At 45.3% G+C, this 18,136-nt stretch overlaps 1 protein-coding gene across 1 annotated transcript in view; it reads left to right on the top strand.

Annotated features, from left to right (window-relative positions):
• LOC128721684 (dopamine D2-like receptor) overlaps positions 1-18,136 on the top strand; it is an 88,856-nt gene that overhangs the window by 67,455 nt on the left and 3,265 nt on the right. Inside the window, exons 4-8 of the mRNA XM_053815463.1 lie at positions 9,006-9,258; positions 12,979-13,199; positions 14,574-14,660; positions 15,559-15,786; positions 15,865-15,999. Of these exons, the coding sequence (XP_053671438.1) occupies positions 9,006-9,258; positions 12,979-13,199; positions 14,574-14,660; positions 15,559-15,786; positions 15,865-15,999 (924 nt within the window). The remainder of the gene's footprint in view (positions 1-9,005; positions 9,259-12,978; positions 13,200-14,573; positions 14,661-15,558; positions 15,787-15,864; positions 16,000-18,136) is intronic.

The raw sequence follows: 18,136 nt of genomic DNA, 5'->3' as shown, positions 1-18,136 counted from the left end.
AAATATTTTCACTCCCGTTCGTCTCCCATCCATTTTCTACCCACCCACACCGCTCTTCGCCTCGCGCGGTGGAGCCGAGGGACCATTCGTAGGAGTAATTTATCGCAATGGTGGGGTGTCCGGCTACTAACTGCTACTAACTTTCGTTCAATATTGTGAAATATGAGCCGAACTTGCACGTTGGGCCATACGGTTTTGGAAAACAGTGCAGATGCCGGAGGGAAGCTGCGGGAAAAGTTTATGGTCAGTTTTAGCGCTGCAGGTACGATATGTTACGTGCAGGCCAGAGCGGCTTCTTTCCGTCGTTCGATCAATCTTAAAGGCGCAGCTGATGTTCGCCCACGGCGTAATTAAAGCATCGACCCGTGGGTGGCGTTAAATCGTTATTTAGCTTAAATCAGCTTAAAGCTGCACAAATTGCAGCCTTTGCCAGCGTCGTACGGTCGAATGTAAGTGTGAGAAATCTAGCTAAAACAAAATTAATGACTTTAAATTGTTTGAATTGTTGAAGAGCTACATTAGATTTTTCTGTTTGATTTCTTTGAATTTTTGCTACTTTGTTTCAATCGTTAATGGGCTTTAATCTATGGCCAATTGTTTCAGTTGGTGCTTTCATTACCTTTTCATTACCATTGTCTGATTGTCTGAAATAATGTTTGTGATTGCTCGTTTTTTAGCTACAATAATACTTAGAACCAAAATTAATTACGTTGAACGTCAAACTATTCATATGGTATTAAACCAAAAACAGTAAATAAAGAACGCAAAGCTGTTAAAATAATTACTACTAACAGCACTCCCACGTACGATCAGCCTAATAAACCACTTTGTATTGAAAAAAGAAAGTTGCAAAGTACTTTCATGAATACCTTTCAAACAGCATTAAGCATTGAAAGAGAAGATTGGTGAAGTTTGTAAAGCTCTCCAATCACCGAACCCATTGGATTAATTTATAGCACTACGATAAATTAATTGGAAATAGATTCCAACGGATTATAATTGTGCTTCCACGAACAACGGATGATAAACAGCTTCCACCAGCTGGTCGAAGCTATTGATTAGGATAAGCCCCGAAAATCCCATCCGCTGCCGTGGCCTCGATACAGGGCAAACTATCATCAGGTCGGTGGGTTAACTCCGTTCCGCATCTAACGTTTCCCAAACGGATTTTAGTAAATTGGATATAAAGTACACCCCATCAGCCCCTCATACCGAGCTATCTTCTTGCGACAGGTGCTATCTGTGCAAAGCATCGTGCCCGTTTTGCAACATCCATTATCGAGTAATTATCAACTGGTTTCAATCAGCAACCGGAGGTATAGAATGTGCATTGAAATTACCGAACATCTCCGCGGGACAATGCTCAATGCATTACTTTACCCACCACGTAACGGCACGTGTGCGGTCCTTGTCGTTCTATCCGCGGCATTCGTGGTTTCAGGTGCTCTATCGAAGGGAAACAACCCAATAAAGCCACCATAAAGAGCGGAATGTTTTCTTCTCCACCCGATGCACCCCGGTTAGTGCATCACCGAGCGATGCATCGCAACGCAACCGAAGCGCAACCGGCAACATTTATTTGAATTTAATCGAGCCTCATAAAAGAGACCGAGAATTGCCCTCGGGAGCCATGCCATTGAATCGGTCCGTTTCAATCGGCAGCACGAACCAACGAATCGCTCCCGCAGATGCTCTCAGCGCAGGTTAGGTGTAATCCTATTTTTATTGCGGATTTTTCTGCTTCACATGTCAAAGCGAACGAGCTGCGATTGAACGGACGTTCGTGGCTACACGGGCAATGCTGACAAAATGGAGGTTTCCTTCTCTTGCCAATGTTTTGCAAAAAGTTATTTTTTTCTCCTCCCAACCACCATGACTGACTGGTTTGTCTCTAGGGTGATAATTGGGTGGCTTTTTTCGTATTGATTTAGATGTGAGTGGCTGACCGTTTGCTGCATTGCACCCTTCCCGAATCGGGTCGGTCTGTTAAGGGTTGCTCGTCACGCGATTTGTACAGAACGAAAGAGGCATCGTTTCCTGCTAGCATCGTGCTAAAGTGATCCAACCGCGAGCTGGATGCTTTTTTCTGTTCAGCTCCCTTACTCTTGCTTATTCGCTTGTTGATGATCCTTTCAAACACACGCAGCCCCGCACACTAACGAAGGGGCTGCACGACAGGGTGAATTTGTTACCTATCCGTGTGGGTATGCGCTTTTGCTGCGGTAAAAACACTTGTGGCGTAGCTGTTGCAGCAAGTGTGTTGCATTTTTGCACCACTCGGCAGGTGTGAGGTTTATGCTTCAGAGCGTTCCACCTGCGAGCCGATGTGTAGTGTGGATAAGCGGGAAAATAGAATTTAATTTCATGTGCACACATGTACGCGGTTGACACACGGTGCACAGATAGACACACGTTCCTGGAGCCAGGAATGTTTGCATTTCCATTCAATTTCTTTTCTCGCGGGTTGTCTGTTTTGGATCGTGAAGTTTGCTCGTCAGAACATTCTTCACAAGTAATTGGCATGCATTCAGAGAACCTGCAATTCGTTAACGGAATTGACGTCGGTATGAAAGATGAACCGACGCTTCCACAAGGCGGTATTTTATGGTTCAAATTTGCAACTTTCTTGGACAAATGTGCAGGCTCGCTAACCGGCAAAGCTGCAAAATTTGCCACAAATTTCTAATGAACATTTTTATGCCCTTTTGAAGCAATGTAAACGAGCTTCTTCCAAATTCTGTTGGTTTGCTTGGTGCGGGTCATGGCGCTTCGAAACGAGCAAATAAAATGTAAGACCTAACGATTAGCATTCCAACGAGGAAGGATGATGCGTGCACCTGCTGCTTGGGGAAGCGATCCGTTCTCATAAAATTAGTTAAAAAGGATCATACTGTAACATCCTTCGCTCAGCATGTTCTCGGGACGCAGATGCAAACATTCCATTGTTCTTCATTTTTTCTTCTTTTTTTATTCTTCCGTAAAAGGTCGCATTGTTCTCGTATTGAAAATGTCACCCATTTCTCCTTTCCACGGTGTGGGGCGTGTAATAAAATTCACCCGGAAAGGCACCCCTTCCAATTCACCGGCTCGATGAGTCAGGCATGTATCCGGGTGCGTAATTTCATTATCATATTTAATTTGAATATTTCGGCAGTTGCCCGCACTGGGCCTTCGGCGCTGGTCTCAGTTTTACGAGCCGGCTGCAGTCTGAGTGCCGGTGCAGAGGACGCACATGGGGATCAGTTTTAAAATGCAGCTCATGTTTCGCCACGGTGACGACGGTTCACAGCGGATCGGCGTTATCCTGCAATCCGCTTCCCGTGTAATGACACATCGTGCAAAAGCTCGCACTAGCCAGCATGCGCCGGGAGTGGTTTTGTGGAAGAGTGGGGTGAAATTTAATTTAAAATTTGTATTAAAATGTTAAACAAGATCCGATCGTCTCGGTACCCATGGCGCATCCTGCTCGGCGGAGATACACGAGCCTGGTCCTTCGTGGCTCGATGGAAGGATCGCCAGGAGCCTGCCAAACTACTGGTGAATTGTTTTTAAGCATGTTGGGATCGGTTTAACAGCGAGCAAAACCACGATTCATGTAATGCCAGCTGACAGCTTACACTCTGAACGCATTTCGACAGTACTCAGTGCCGCAATGACTCGTTAAGGCATTTCGGTATGGCAAGATCTGTGCGGTAGTCGAACACATGGTTTTGGAACTGTATTTTATTTGAGCTCCTTTTCAGTTTGATAAGGCTAATCATAATTTGATGCTTATGGTATTTTTATAAGTAAAAAATTATGTTCGTTTATGATAAATTATGATTATGATTGTTCTAATAAATATTAAAAAAAAAACATATGCAGTTTTGAAATTTTGCAACAATTTGTAAAAGATATATTCGAATTTCATATTTTCTCAATTTATCAACCTTTTGACATTATTTAAAATCTGTAATGAAATGATTACTCTTAAACTTTGGATAGTAAAAACGATTCCGAACCCTTTTGTTAAGTTATATATGATTATTACAGACACATGACGATTATCAGTATGCTACAAATCAAGATTCATTGCTAAAATGATGTGTCCTCTTAAAAGTAATGATTAGAAACTTTATATTCGAAAATTATTCATGGATTATTAAATATGTCATTGCAAAATATCGCACTTCAAGCAGATATAATACCACTATACGAATATAGTACCGAATATAGTACCACGTAAGAAGCTTTGATACTTTATGATATCCTTTACGTTTACTTTACGTATCCTTTAATTTACTTTGTTTTAAATACCGTTAATTTGATCGAATCATAGAATATCGAATAGATGGTAAATAAAAATACGTTTTTTGTTGAGTTTCACGGTTCCTGGACACGTTGCACTCAGATTAATGAGGTTTTTTTTTTCAAACATCTGAATGCTTCCTGCCCAAGCCGTGTTTAATGTTGTGGAAGGTGCATTTGACAGCTCCGTCATTAGCCGGAACAAAAGGCGTACCGTGGGCGTACTGCACCCAATCGCGCCTTCTGTTGTCGCTGGGTGTGAATGTCAATCAACCACCCGGAACGTAATGTAATTATGCCCTTCTTAACATATTTCCCGACCGCACGTGACGCCACGTCACACTTAACACCTCTGCACGCGTCATTACGCCGGAATCAAAGAGCTAATTTCCGGTCTCCTGGTTTCCCGGCACGCATCCTGCGCATTCAGGGCCACTTTACTGGTTCTCGCCCGATTGTTTTAAGGGGCAAAATTGTACCGACCCTTGACCCCCAGCCGTGCAGACAATCCAGGGACCAGTTTCGCGCAACCGAGCACCACAATAGTTGTGTTTCGTCCATGGGAGCACGTGTTTCACGGTGCATTGTTGCAGTTATTCAAACTCCAGCTCTTTTTTTTCTCCCCCCGAGACTCCCTTTGGTGGGGTGAGTTTGTATTTAATTAACCTTTTCCTCGTGTCCGGACCGTGAGCGATGAGGTGGCGATCCCGGTCGGAGTTGGGTCAGCGTGTTCCATTTGCATCTCGAAACAACCAGCTGCGGACAAGGGCGGTAGAAAAAAAAAAGGCCATATTGATTCCAATCAGCCGCCCGACCCACGGGTCTACGTCACTCCTCGGGGGTCGAAATTCAATTTCACTCGCGTGGCTACCGGGACTTGCAAATGGTGTGTTCATTTCGAACGGCGAGGATACACGTGCAATTGGTGAAAGCGCAACAGCTCGCTCACCAACGAGCGGTCGCCGCCTGGGGCAGATGTGCTTTGAAGATGAATGAAAAGAGGCAAAAACCCTAGGATAACTAATGAAAAACAAACAGCAAAGGCAAGCACCACGTGAAAAAGGTCAAGGGCTACGACGAGCGTTAGCGTTGGCACTGACAGCAGCTTTAAAATGTTGCTAGCAGCGACTTTTCGTCCAACGCGGCTGGAACTGACTCCCGAGAATAGCACGAAGCTTTTCTAGTTTACTTTCCTTTTATGATTTAAGTTTTCACTAGCCTGGGTTAAAAAAACGTTATCGTTTCGAAAACTCATATCATAAAATTCGATTTCACACGATTTCATAAAAATGTTGCTTTTTGAACCAATTCATTCAACATTCATTACGTAGCGCATGTGATGATAAGGCGCAAAACATATCCTTGCTTAAAATCGGATTAACGATAACGTGCATAACGTTTTTGAATCTGAGGCAATTATTGTGGCTTTCGTACCTCGTTTCAGTCACCCGGTTTATTTCATCACATAAAATCAACGTTTCCAACTAATCCGTGCGCCAAGTCACGCCACCCTTGTTGTCACGCACGTTTTTTTCCAACAGCGTTGCATTTTACGTGGCGTTTCAACGCTTCAGCAAATATGTGCCCGGTTTGGAACCCCCGTACAATGGCCTACATGCCCGCGGAATAATTGTTCTGCTGCACCGGTGCATGCTACCAGGGCGGTCACCTTCATGCATTTGCATGGCAACGTACCGCAAAATTGTTGCCCTGCCAACTGTACCGATGAAGTGCCACATCCCTGGCCTGACGATGTTTGCTCAACAAATGTGAAAAACATACCACCAGGGTCGCGCCGGAGATACAACCTTGTTTTTTCACATGCCAAAAAAAGATGAAACCAACTTTTTACAAAACCGTCCACCGAGACGGACCGGGCAGCTGCAGCGGTGAACAGCGGAGAAATAGAGAGTGGAAAAAAATGGATGCAAAATAAAAATGCACCTGAAATAAAACTGCATGCTCCCTGAATGCGCCTCGATGCAAAACCACACCACAATGCGCTCGGGCACGACTTTACGGGAGCGTAAAACTTTCATAAAAGGAAGAAAAAAATCAGCAGGGATAAAACATTGGCCGCTTTTTTTTTTTGCACGCGGGAGATAAATCGGACTAATTGAAATAATTCCCCGGCTCAAGGCTGCTTTGGCCGGCGAGTTGCCCGCGGGTTCGCCGACTGCAGACAGCGCAACCAAAGCCCCGGAGGATGTCACGACTTGTCAGTGCTGTTGCTACAATGCTGCTAACGTTCTTCGAGCGCCTGGCAGGCTGATGCAGCTGAGCAATGGAGGCGACGTTCGCTCGTAAAAGTTACAGATTATGCTGATTTTTGGGAAACCGAATCGTGCCGCACAGAGGAAGAGGAGAAAGGATAAACGCCGGCCACTGTTTGTGGATGAATTTTGTTGCATTTTTATCCCCACCGACCGTCGGTTGCATACATTTGAATTCGCTTGGCGTATTTTCTCGCCCCGGGTGGTATTTGTTTTCGCGTGTGCGCACGCGAGCTAAGCGCGACGAACGAAAAAGCAAAACTTTTTAGCGGAGGCTGTCAAATGCAAAGCATAAATGCTTTCTCGCATCCGCTGGGGAGGGAACCAGATGGAGATGGACTTTTAAAATAAGCTTACCAGAACAGTCACCCGTTCGGGAATGGCCCCATTTTCGGTGTCGTCCACTTCGGGCGAGAGCGAATGCAGTGCACGTGGTGAATTTTGGGTTATGCAACTAAGGGGACAGCTTTTCCCAGCTGCTGCGTTCCTGTTTTCTTTGCTTCTTTTTCCATCAAAAACGAGAAAAAAAGACACCATCCATGTTTCTGTCCATGGAACGTGGCACGAGATTGTGCGATAAAATTTACGATAAAACTGCAATCTCTCGCTAGCGCGTGATGTTCTCTGGACGGCGCGCGAACGGAGATGGTGCAACAAATTGGTAATGGAACAAACATTTTAAGCACATTAGACGGAAGAGTTCTAAGGAGTAGTTTGTGACTTGAATTGTGTACATAAATTTGTGTCAAAAATTGTTTCTAACTGTGATGATGTGAGACCCTTATGCCTTCTCTGGAAGGGAATTTTTCTGCGATATAACGAATTAATTCGTCAAAATCCATCCCACTGAAGGAGTGTACAAAAAACCTGTTAGCGTGTCATTTTTTATTAGCAATTGAATTAATAAACCGAGCGCGGCAAAAGCCACATCGCCGGTACAACCATTGTGACATGTTTTCTGGCTACATAGCATATTTATTTCGATTCAACCATGTCCACGGGGCATTGGCCAACCTTGGGCTGGTTGAATAAATCAATCGGTCAACTTGATTAAAACCACACCTAGATCGCCCTCGCACCGCATTTGCACTTCTGTCTGGGCATTGTTTTCCCTGCGGCCACAAGTTTTCCGGCAGGTGATTGATGACTTCACGCGCACCGGAGGTTCCGCTCGCAAGAACCAACCTACACCGAGTCGAGAGGATCAGAAAAAAAAATCCACACACCCACACGTTCCAGAATTGGTTCGTGGCCTACGATGAGATGGCAAACACCGCTCAAACTCCCACGGAGCCTTCGGGATCTCGGACACAATGTAGCATCGACCGTGTTCCCGGTGCCATGCACCGTGGCGCGTGTGCTTCGAGTTGTTTACAGACGATGTCCTGGGGGCGCCTGCGACACACCTTGAGACCACATCAGGAACACTCAATCCAACCCACAGTCTCCAGTGTTTGCCGACCGCTTGGTGAATCGGCTCGGAGTCGGCTTGTCTTTTGCACCCGAAAAAGGGATTATGGCTCTCCTTATGCTAATCTCCACGGTGGTGCACTTCTATCGGATGGCAGCGGTTGGCAGCCAACCCCCGTGTGACGTCTGGAGAAAATAGAATTCCAATCATCATTGTGGAACCCGCTCGGATCGGCTGGGTCGACCGGTTTCGAAGCCAATTTGTCACTTTGCCGTGGCCCACGCAGTAGCCCACCGGTGAAAGGCAAACCACATCGGCTCGAGTGGAGGCTCTACATTCATCGAATCATGCGCAAATATTGGAAATTTACCGTGTACCTCCAGGCTCGGTTCTCGTCGCACCCTATGCCGGGTTACGAGCGGATGATATCTCCCGCCTTTTGAGTGGTATCGTCTTGTGCCGGTGCCATGCCCGATCCCGGCTGCCATTCACCCATGGGTACATATCTGTTGTTTATCTAACATATGGTCGGAATAATGGGTTTCATAGTCAACGAACGGCCACGTACTTGCAGTCGCACAATGTCGGCTCGATATTTCATTTCGAAAACCATAATCCACCAGGCTCTCCGGAGCCGTTCTCGGAACGGGCAGGAACCTGTTGGGTTTGCCTGCCGAGCATCGAGCATCGGCCACAGCAATCTTCAGCCAGCCAGTTGGCGTATGTCGTCACCGAACAGAAGACGATATCTATGGTGGGTAATAATTTTACCATGAAAGTGTCTGAAAATATAATCGAATTACCGACCAAACAAGATTCAATCAACGACCCGGCGTACCCGGCGTTTTATGACAAGTTTTATGGTTTATCAATTGATGTTATTCGAACATTCAATTTAATTTCACCTCCGTTAGAGCGTGCTGGTCGGCAAAAAGGGAAGGTTTTAAGCAGTTAACATGACGTTAGATATATGTAGCTGTGTGTTTTGTGAGTTGAATGTAATGATTTTTTCTTCCCCGGCGCTCTCATTCCAGATACATCGCGGTGACGCAGCCAATAAAGTACGCGAAGCACAAAAACAGCCGCCGGGTGTGTCTGACGATCCTGCTGGTGTGGGCGATATCGGCCGCGATCGGATCACCGATCGTGCTGGGACTGAACAACACGCAGGACCGCTCGCCGGACCTCTGCGTGTTCTACAATACCGATTTTATAGTGTACTCGTCCCTCACTAGCTTTTATATCCCGTGTATCATAATGGTCTTTTTATACTGGAATATTTTTAAGGTAAGCATGCACGAATTCGAAATCGTCCCGACCAAGCGGGACGTGTTTCCCATTAATGTCGCTTGTTTGCCTGCGGCCAATGGCACACATACAAACACTCACACACGGTATGAAAAACGCACGCCTAGGGCACGACAAACCGCACGGAAGCCGACGGCTTTCGATGCAAACAAAACCACGGACGGATAATAAACCGGAAAAAGACGCGACGCATACTAACACTCCATTTCCCAGGCCCACTGCTGTTTAATGCTGTGGAGTGTGCAAATGCAAAAATAACGCCCCTCCGACACAATTGACGGAGATAAACCACGGCAAACGGCCGGGAGCCGGGCCATACATGGGACGGCAGACGGCAGACGTGTTTATTTGTTGGCAATTTTTCGTTTGACTTTTTACTCACGTCGTCGTTTTCCCGGTGCCGTCATCGTTTGGGTGGGAGAGTTTATTTTTCCCAAACCGATTTTCCCCCGGTTTTCTTTTTTCACTCGCTCATTTCCGCCCGAGTTCCGGGGTGTTGTTGGCAAATAGATGGCACAATATTCAGCATGAAACGTGGCTGCTAGCTGCCAGGCACAAGCAAATGAACTTTCTGTCAGCAATATGACAGGACACGGGCTAGATCTGCCCTTTTCTTCCTGCGAGATCCGACCGGAACGGGGATCGGGCGAGAAGCTCGTCGAATCATCGCACTATAATGCGCCAGCAGATAGGCGGGTGCGTAAATAAGCGAAATAAAACATAAACACACACACACGCACACTAGCCGTAGCCATACATCATTTATCGCGCGCGAGCAGGACGAGCTCCCGGCTTCGGCCGGAAACGGAAAATTGAGCCATCTTACGGATCCGTGTGATGCCGACGGTGGTTTGTTTTTCTCGCCTACGATAACGTTCATTTCGTGTGAGAGTTTTCCAGCGGGGATGGAAACTAAAAAAACAAACCCCCCCCCACACACACACGCACTCTCACTGTGCTTTCACTCACAATTTTCGGCTGTTTGCCATAATTTATAAATCATAGCACAAACAAGTGGCAGGAAAAAACAAATCCAGGAAGCATCGCCCGCTGTATTATATCTTCAGTTCGACAGCGAATTATTCGTGCTTGCGGCGAGATTGGATGGATAATGGCATGACATGGAGAAAAACACGGCCGGATGTTTACGCTAGTGTTAGTGTTTGTATCGTTTCATTGCTGTGCTGTTGCGCTATTGTTCAGCCATCTATTCTGCATGGTCTTACGGCTGAAATATTGCAAAATGATATACAAAAAGATTTTTGCTGAACTGAACGAATCTCTTTGAACCTATCCTGTACGTTTTCGTTGAACTCCGAGGAAAATTTTGATAATACTCCATCGTTTTTTTGCATCGCTTGTGTCAGTAACACAAAATAGTACAGAAAAAAATCCATAAATTCGTGGTTACTTTAATTAAGCACATGAATAGAAAGCTGCTTCAAACGCAGCTGCAGCTCGGTTTCGTTGCTAAGCAATCACTTCCTCGAGTATCTTTCTCTCTCTCTCTCTCTCTCTCTCTCTCTCTCTGACATCATCTTTGATGTTCAAGACTCCACTCATGAGCGAGCATTTTCACTTGAAACTCAGGGTGGATGGATTGTCCACATATTTCCCGCGTGCCAGCTACCACGCAAAGGAACGCCCCAAAATCAACAATTGCGCGCGATTATCATATTACGTTGTTGATTGTCGGAGGACCGCTACATCGGCGTTCCGCGGTTTTGCGTCGTTCGAACAAATTTAACCACCGGCAGACCAACAAAACGGCCCGACAAAGCGATCCTGCAACTATGTCTGCGCTCGAGATAGTTTATGAATAATAAAATTTCAATTTAGCCAGCTAAGCGGTGTGTGTGTGTGTGTGTGTGGGAAAGAGAACGCGCACTATGAGATCCTTTATACGTCCAAGGAGCCAACGAAGCCCAAGGAACGCGAACCACAGCCAAACCGAGGCTTCCTGCCTAGCCGTGGCGCCTTCAACACGCGTGGAACTGGGCGAGTCTCTGACACCAGCCCGTTTCGGTCGCGTGTAATATTTATGGCGTAAAGTTTGCCGACGACGGCTTGCCGGCCTGCTAGCTGGCTGACTTACTCCCGGCGATGACTCGTGATCCGTCATCCGACCGGTTAGCGTCGGTCGCGCTCTTGGTTACGAGACATGTCAAACACGACAAATAGAGCTCGGTCGCGCTTGTTGCTTTAATGAGCGGTAATGGTTTTCGCCGGCAGAATTTCATTACCGCGCGTGCATTCTCGCTTGGGTGGGTTTCGAGAAAATGGTGGAAAGGACGTTCGCTGCACCGCATCGTGGCATGTGTGCGCAACGTTCAAGAACAAAGCAGCAGACCAAGCTTTCGTTGTACTCGTGCTGGTGCTTGGAAAACACGCCGACTTTCGGGTTTAAGATTTGCTCAATTTGGCCAAGTTTCGCACTACAGGTGCACTGGCACGCTGTTTCGGCAGTGTTTTACAAACTATTGTAATTAAATCCATTCGCAAGGAAAAGTCACTAAGATATACTCTTGGTACTCCGGACTGGATGGACGAAGACACTACTCTGAACGAAGATACATTAGAATTGTTGGTTTAAAGAGCTAGTCATACCATGATGGTTAGAGTTCATAGCAGCATTTATTTTTAGTAAGTTGCGTCAAGGAAATGGAAAAAGTGTGATGCATAAAGTACAGACTAAAACTGTTCTTCACCAAACTAGTAACTGGTGGCGGTTGGTTCAGCTCACATTGTCTTATAATACAACGATGATCGATTAGACAAATCGCGTTGCTCGTCTTCGACGAGATAAAAGACGTTTTATTCATTCTAGTCGTCGTTTTGTTTCTAGAGTCGTTTTGTTGGGTTTTTTCGAGTATAGAACCTGGAGATCATGCTGCAAGGAGACTGCCCGCATCCGTTCTTATCGCAGAACCAGTTGGTCCATTTTGATCAGCCAAAGGGCATTAGAACTTCTCCTCCACGTTCGAACACTTTCATTAGGTTAAAAGACTGATAAGAAATGGTAAGAAAATGCGATAAGCTATGGCTAAAAATATCTCATACACATGAAATTACTAACGCAACCGCAGAATCGATGACGACCAGGAAAAGTGGACCCTTTTTTAATATGCGACCCAGTTGCAAATCTTAACAACGTTTCGACTCTTTTTTCAAAAGTGTTTACATTTGTTTTAAGCCCCTTTTACACCACAAACAAAATGGCATGCAAAATTGTATTCAAATGTGGGCTGGTTTAAAGAAAAATAATGAAAAATATGGAAATATAGGCGTGTACACTAGCAGCGTAAAGAAACATATCAAAGTATATACTCTCTAATCCTGAGGATAATGCCTTTTTCAAAAATTGAGGATGTTTTTTTCGAGTGGTTGTCTAAACAAATTGTCTTTTCTAGGTACCCAATGTTCCTTAGCATACAAAAAGAGATAAAAAAAATCACGGAATTAAATCATGTTGGGTTTTCTATCAGACTATCTCGGAAAAGGACATACACACAATTTGCTAAAACTTGCATAGCAAAGTGAAAAACAAATTCTCGCAATTGCGCAATTCGTCTGCTACCGACTGAGAATCGTTCTATCCGTTCTCCAACACCAGAACGATAACAAACATCGTCACAACGCCTCGGCTTTCGGTGCCCGAAATGGTCCTTTTCATTCGATTATCTAATTGCTCGCTTGCAGGCATTGCGAACGCGAGCGAAAAAGCAACGAGCTGCCCGAAAGCCGCACCTCTCGGAGATCACCGCCGGTGGCAGCATCATCGAGAACATCGCCCAAACGAAGCGCCTGGCGGAGACGCAGCTGGACGGAAGCACGCGCAGCGGCTCAAAAATCCTTCCGGACGAGGAACGTCCCACCAACACGGCTTCCGGTTCGAACGAGGAGGACGACGAAAACGCCGGGTAAGCTGTGGGCTGTGGACCGGGGAGTCCCAATTCGCCCTCACCCTGCATGGCTTTTATTAGGCGTAGGAGATCATAAATTTTGTTGCATGCATTTGCCGGCCACTGGGGTGCCGTGTGTTTTTCGCATGAATTTTGAGTAATCTGTGTCCGTTTCGTGTTTTTGTTTGGCTCGCTGGCGCATGTACAAAAGACTGCCCGGTCATCCCGGGGAGGGTCATACTTACGGACGGTTCCAACGTGGATCGCCGCCGGGCGAAAGGATGATTGATGCAGTTCGATGTTTTATTCACCGCCTGCAGTCGTGCTTGAAATTCATGATGTCACTCGGGGAGCCGTGCTTAGGGGATTAGACGAGTTCTGCATGAGGTATTGCACGCATTGAACTGTTAGCTTTTTTTTTCTCTCGCAAGTTTCGAGGATGACCCATAACCAACGACAATTGTCACAAACTCGAATGGAAAAAATGTAGCGAAGTATCAGCATTGCTCTTGGTGAACATGCGAGGCTCTTTGTTTTGAGCTGCATCTCTTCAAAGTACAAGTTATGATTTATTATATATATAAGCTATGGAAAATATAGGGAATAATGGTGGAATCATCGGAATGAGTGATCTAGTCAATGAAATTTGATTTTAAACTCTATAAAATCTCTATGAACCTTGTGGCAATATCAAGTACTTGCATTTCAATGCAAATAACGCTTGCAGATTCTTGAAATGTAAATATTTTGGATTAAATTTCTAATACTTTTGGCTAAGTAGTACATTTCATATTCTATCAACCGTAATCAACTTATGAGTTTCTGATGCATGCCTACCGCTTGTTAGAATCGTTTGTACAGAATGGATGATTTTAAGGAAATGAGTATCATTTGTGCATGCGTATTATCTAGTCTCGTATTTTTTAGATTTATTTTTTTCTAATTAAAAGACCTTGCCATTCTTACGCCGCTTACTATTGGCTATCTAGCTACTATTTATTCCTGACAACACAAAACACGTTTTCAGCCCCTGCTGATGGGTTGCTATCTTTTAAACACATCTCCATGAATTACTTGAATTTCATTTTCATATTTATTGCATTGCTTTGAAACAGCTCGTTCATACTAATAGATATTATTAACAAGTAAACAAACTGCTCTTATGCGTGCCTGCCCGTTTATGCTTGACATTTTTGTTTTTTGAATGTTTTAAATTGCTTGGCGCTCGTATTGATCAAGCTTTCGTGCTCGAATGTGCTCGAACCGTTTGGCTCTAGCCACGCTCTAGTGAGTTTCGCCTTTTTGGCTGGCCTGATTAATCATCCACCGTATGCGATCGCTTCGACTGTCCCATCGGATGATAACCCATTTCTCGTTTTGGTCGCTTCGCAGGTCCCCTGACATTGACGACTGTCATGTGATTGTGAACGATAAATCAACAGAATTTATGTTGGCGACAGTCGTGGAGGAGGCCGGAAAGTATGTCCCATTTCGTTCTCTACCACATTCTCTTTCTCTCTCCCTCTCTATTTTGGTTCTCTCTCCAACATCCTTATTTTTTCTTCGCGATACGATTTCCATATCCTACTTGCTTCTGTCCCAAGCCCGTTGGTGTGTTTGTGTGCTCCACTGTGTCCATTTCCCGGCCGCCGTTCTATGTTTCGCGTTACATTGGCTGTTTTACCTCCAGAAAGAACTGCCCCATACGATCCAGGTCTTTTAGGAGTGGTTTTGCTCGTCAATCAGAAATATTGTATTCTTTTCGTATTTAACGTACTTCCCTTACATGCGGGGATAGTTTATATTACATATTCAACTAGCTGTAATGGCTGCCCATGCTCATATTTATGTACGTTTGAAACGTTCACGGATCTCCACACAGTAATCATGTCGTTGTGGTAAGAAGCGTATTGTCGAGTATAAGTGTACTGTTTTAAGTATTTTGATCTGAATGTTAAACGCGTTAGCCATCTGTTCAGATACCATCACGTAAAGATGTGTTTTAAATGTAAGCAAAATCCCACACCGTTCAAGCCATATAAGATGCACCGTTACAACCGCTCGCGGTCAATGTACCTGAAAAAAAAAGAATCTTGCAGCGTTGCATACCGATCAAAATTAGCACAAATTTACACCAATTAGGCAACCGAAATGTAACTCCAAGTATGCATACTTCGCTGTACTAGCTGCACCATCAGTCCTTCGGCACCATCAGTTCGTCCACATCCAAAACGGATCAACTGAGGTGGTCGATAGAACCGGGGGCTCTTTCTTTATCTCAATCACCCTCAATTTGCACGGGAAATTGCAACAGTGTGTGTGTGCCGAACCGACGCCAGCACTAATCGAAATGAAACTGGTTTATCGTCACCGAAAGCTTCTCGACGTCTACTTTTAGTGTGGTGGCGCAGATCGCGACAACGCAACAGGTCCCATCCGACCCGAACGGGAACCATGACTCTGGTTATGCGCCCTCTAGCGGCGCCGACGCCCTGGCGGCAAACGCCACCCCACCGGAAAGCCTCAACGTGGCCGCTACGGTGATTGTAAATAAAAGTGCGGCCCTTCGCAGCAGGAACGGTTCGCCGAGGAAGGAAACGACAAGGTTGGTCGACGAGCTGGTGCTCAGGAAACGTGTGATTAATTGTTGTGCCGTTGTTTCTCTCTTTTCGCCACTCTGCAGTGTTACCTTAAAACCCCTCTCGTTAGTTAGATGCGGTGTCCAGCAGGCACTGTCGCTCAATCGGAACGACTCAACCTTATCAACGAACTCCCGGGATAGCTCCAGGAAGGACAAAAAGAACACCCAAGCATCCAGGTTAGTAACACGGTTACAGCTCGCATGGAAAAGTTTAGTTTTTTTTGCTGTTTCCTTTGTAAGCTTTGTAGCTTTTAAAGTTATCGATTATTTAATGTTGTTATTTTTGTTTTCAATTTTATCCAAATCAAAACTTCAAAATATCTAGCTAACTAAATCCATTCAACTAACTCCCCTTGGATTGATCATTATTCAGACACAGCGATTTGAAACAACATTTTGTCGTTCTGAAAGCAATATTTGATAATCAATTTTAATATAATTGCGCTTTGAGAGCTACAGCCCAGATAGCCATATGTATTAATCTCCTAAAATACGATACCTGGAAAAGAGCTTTTTTCGTCATTTGTCAAAAATTGATCAAACCCATTTGTTTGATATAAGCTTTTGAATTTCATCATTTATTTTGTTGAAACCGTGGGTTTAACAGCTTCAATACTATTTCATGTTCGATGCAAAATGTCCAAAAAAATAAATTAAATGTAATTCAGTGGTTGAACTGAACCTAGCATGAACCCATGCTTGGGTATAACAAGCTCAAATGTTTATAACATGATAATACCAGCGAAAAGAAAAGTTCAAGTGGCACGTGACAAATTTCGCGCACGTTCAATTATGACCCGGGGGTTTTTGTTTTGTTTTGCACAGCTGCCGTAACTAATTCGGTTACGTAACTTATCGTTGATTGGCATCGCTCAGCGTTGATAAATTAATATTTTCCAATCAAATTAACGCGTGTCGACTGCGCCCGAGAATCGAGAATTCAAAACTGCAATCCACAATCCAACATGACACCGTTCGCCCGTATACATCCACGCCACGTTCGATGGCCATCCGCATTCGTCAAGTCCCAGGTTTGCGTAATTGCTTGTGCTTGATTGATATCAACTAATTGACAAGCTGATCGCATCTGGCCAGCCTCAAGCCACATGTGGGTGGACATTTTTTGCCAGCAAATAGAATTAACGCACCACTTCCTCAGCCAACCCATGGCACTTGTACGTGGGAGTGTATCCAGCCGGTGAGTAAAAGCGCGACAAAAAAAAAGAAACAAACCCAAACCGGTGAACGAGCAGCTTGCAATTTGTTTTATTGGCCCACAAATCATGATCGTGTGCCGTTTTTTGTATTCTTTTAACAACATTCCTATGGAACCCGTTTCTTTTTTTTTTGAATGGCACCCACTTTCCGAGACATGGTGCAATTTCACCGATGGATAGCAGCGAATTTTTCTGCATAAATTGTGATCCACAACCCGCTCGACCTCGTGCCGGGGGCCTGAGTAAGGGCCATTTCCACGGAAAAGCGACCCGCGAGATGGCGATTCTCGGGAGGCCTGATCACGCACGACCATGGCACGAAGGGCACCCAAATCCTTTCGCTAATCCCCCGGTCCCCGAACGGATGGTGTGGGCCCGTCGAGGCCCGTTTTAATGGGCTGAAGAAATTTACTGTTATTGCCGTGGGGACACTTTCGCCTTCCGCGAATGGGACAGTCCGACCGGGCCAGCATTGGGCAGGTATGGTTCTGTGCTGGCAAATGACACTCTGCGCTTCTCACGCCACGGGTGGAAAAAAGTGCTTAATGAAAATTTTGGTAAATTTCCGGAAAATTTATCTCCGAGTGATGAAATTTCCATGATTTGTTACGACACCAGCTCGCGGTGGGATTGAGCGTTCCCGTGAGCCGACCGGAAGCCGAAAAGATGAATAATCTTCCCTTGTGGGTGTCAGCTATAAGTGTGTGTGTGTGTGAGTGATTCTGCCGCAAGGATCTACCTTAACACCTACGCGCGCACAGAATACGTAACGCGTGTCACGGTTACGCTAGGGCCCATAAACCCGCGGATGGAAGACGGAAATGATCACACCGGGCTTGGGACCGGCCTACCGTAATGGTCTGTACCCTAACGACGCGGTGTGAAATAAATCCATATAAAAGCGAGTAAAACTTAAAAAAAAAAGAGAACCCCATAAAGCGGCCCCATTTTGGCAACCCGGACTGCGTACTAAGAACCCACAGGCGCAAGGTAATGCGGTTGAAGAGACAAAGCAAACAAAAAATCGCCCCTAAGATGGTAACTCTTCACTGGCTAAAGACGGGGTAAAGCATTAAAAAATGTGCGCGGCTAGAGCA

Source organism: Anopheles nili, chromosome 2, assembly GCF_943737925.1.
Source record: "Anopheles nili chromosome 2, idAnoNiliSN_F5_01, whole genome shotgun sequence".
Classification (NCBI taxonomy): domain Eukaryota; kingdom Metazoa; phylum Arthropoda; class Insecta; order Diptera; family Culicidae; genus Anopheles; species Anopheles nili.
Note: the sequence above shows the minus strand (reverse complement) of the source record. Positions and strands in the feature narration are given on the sequence as shown.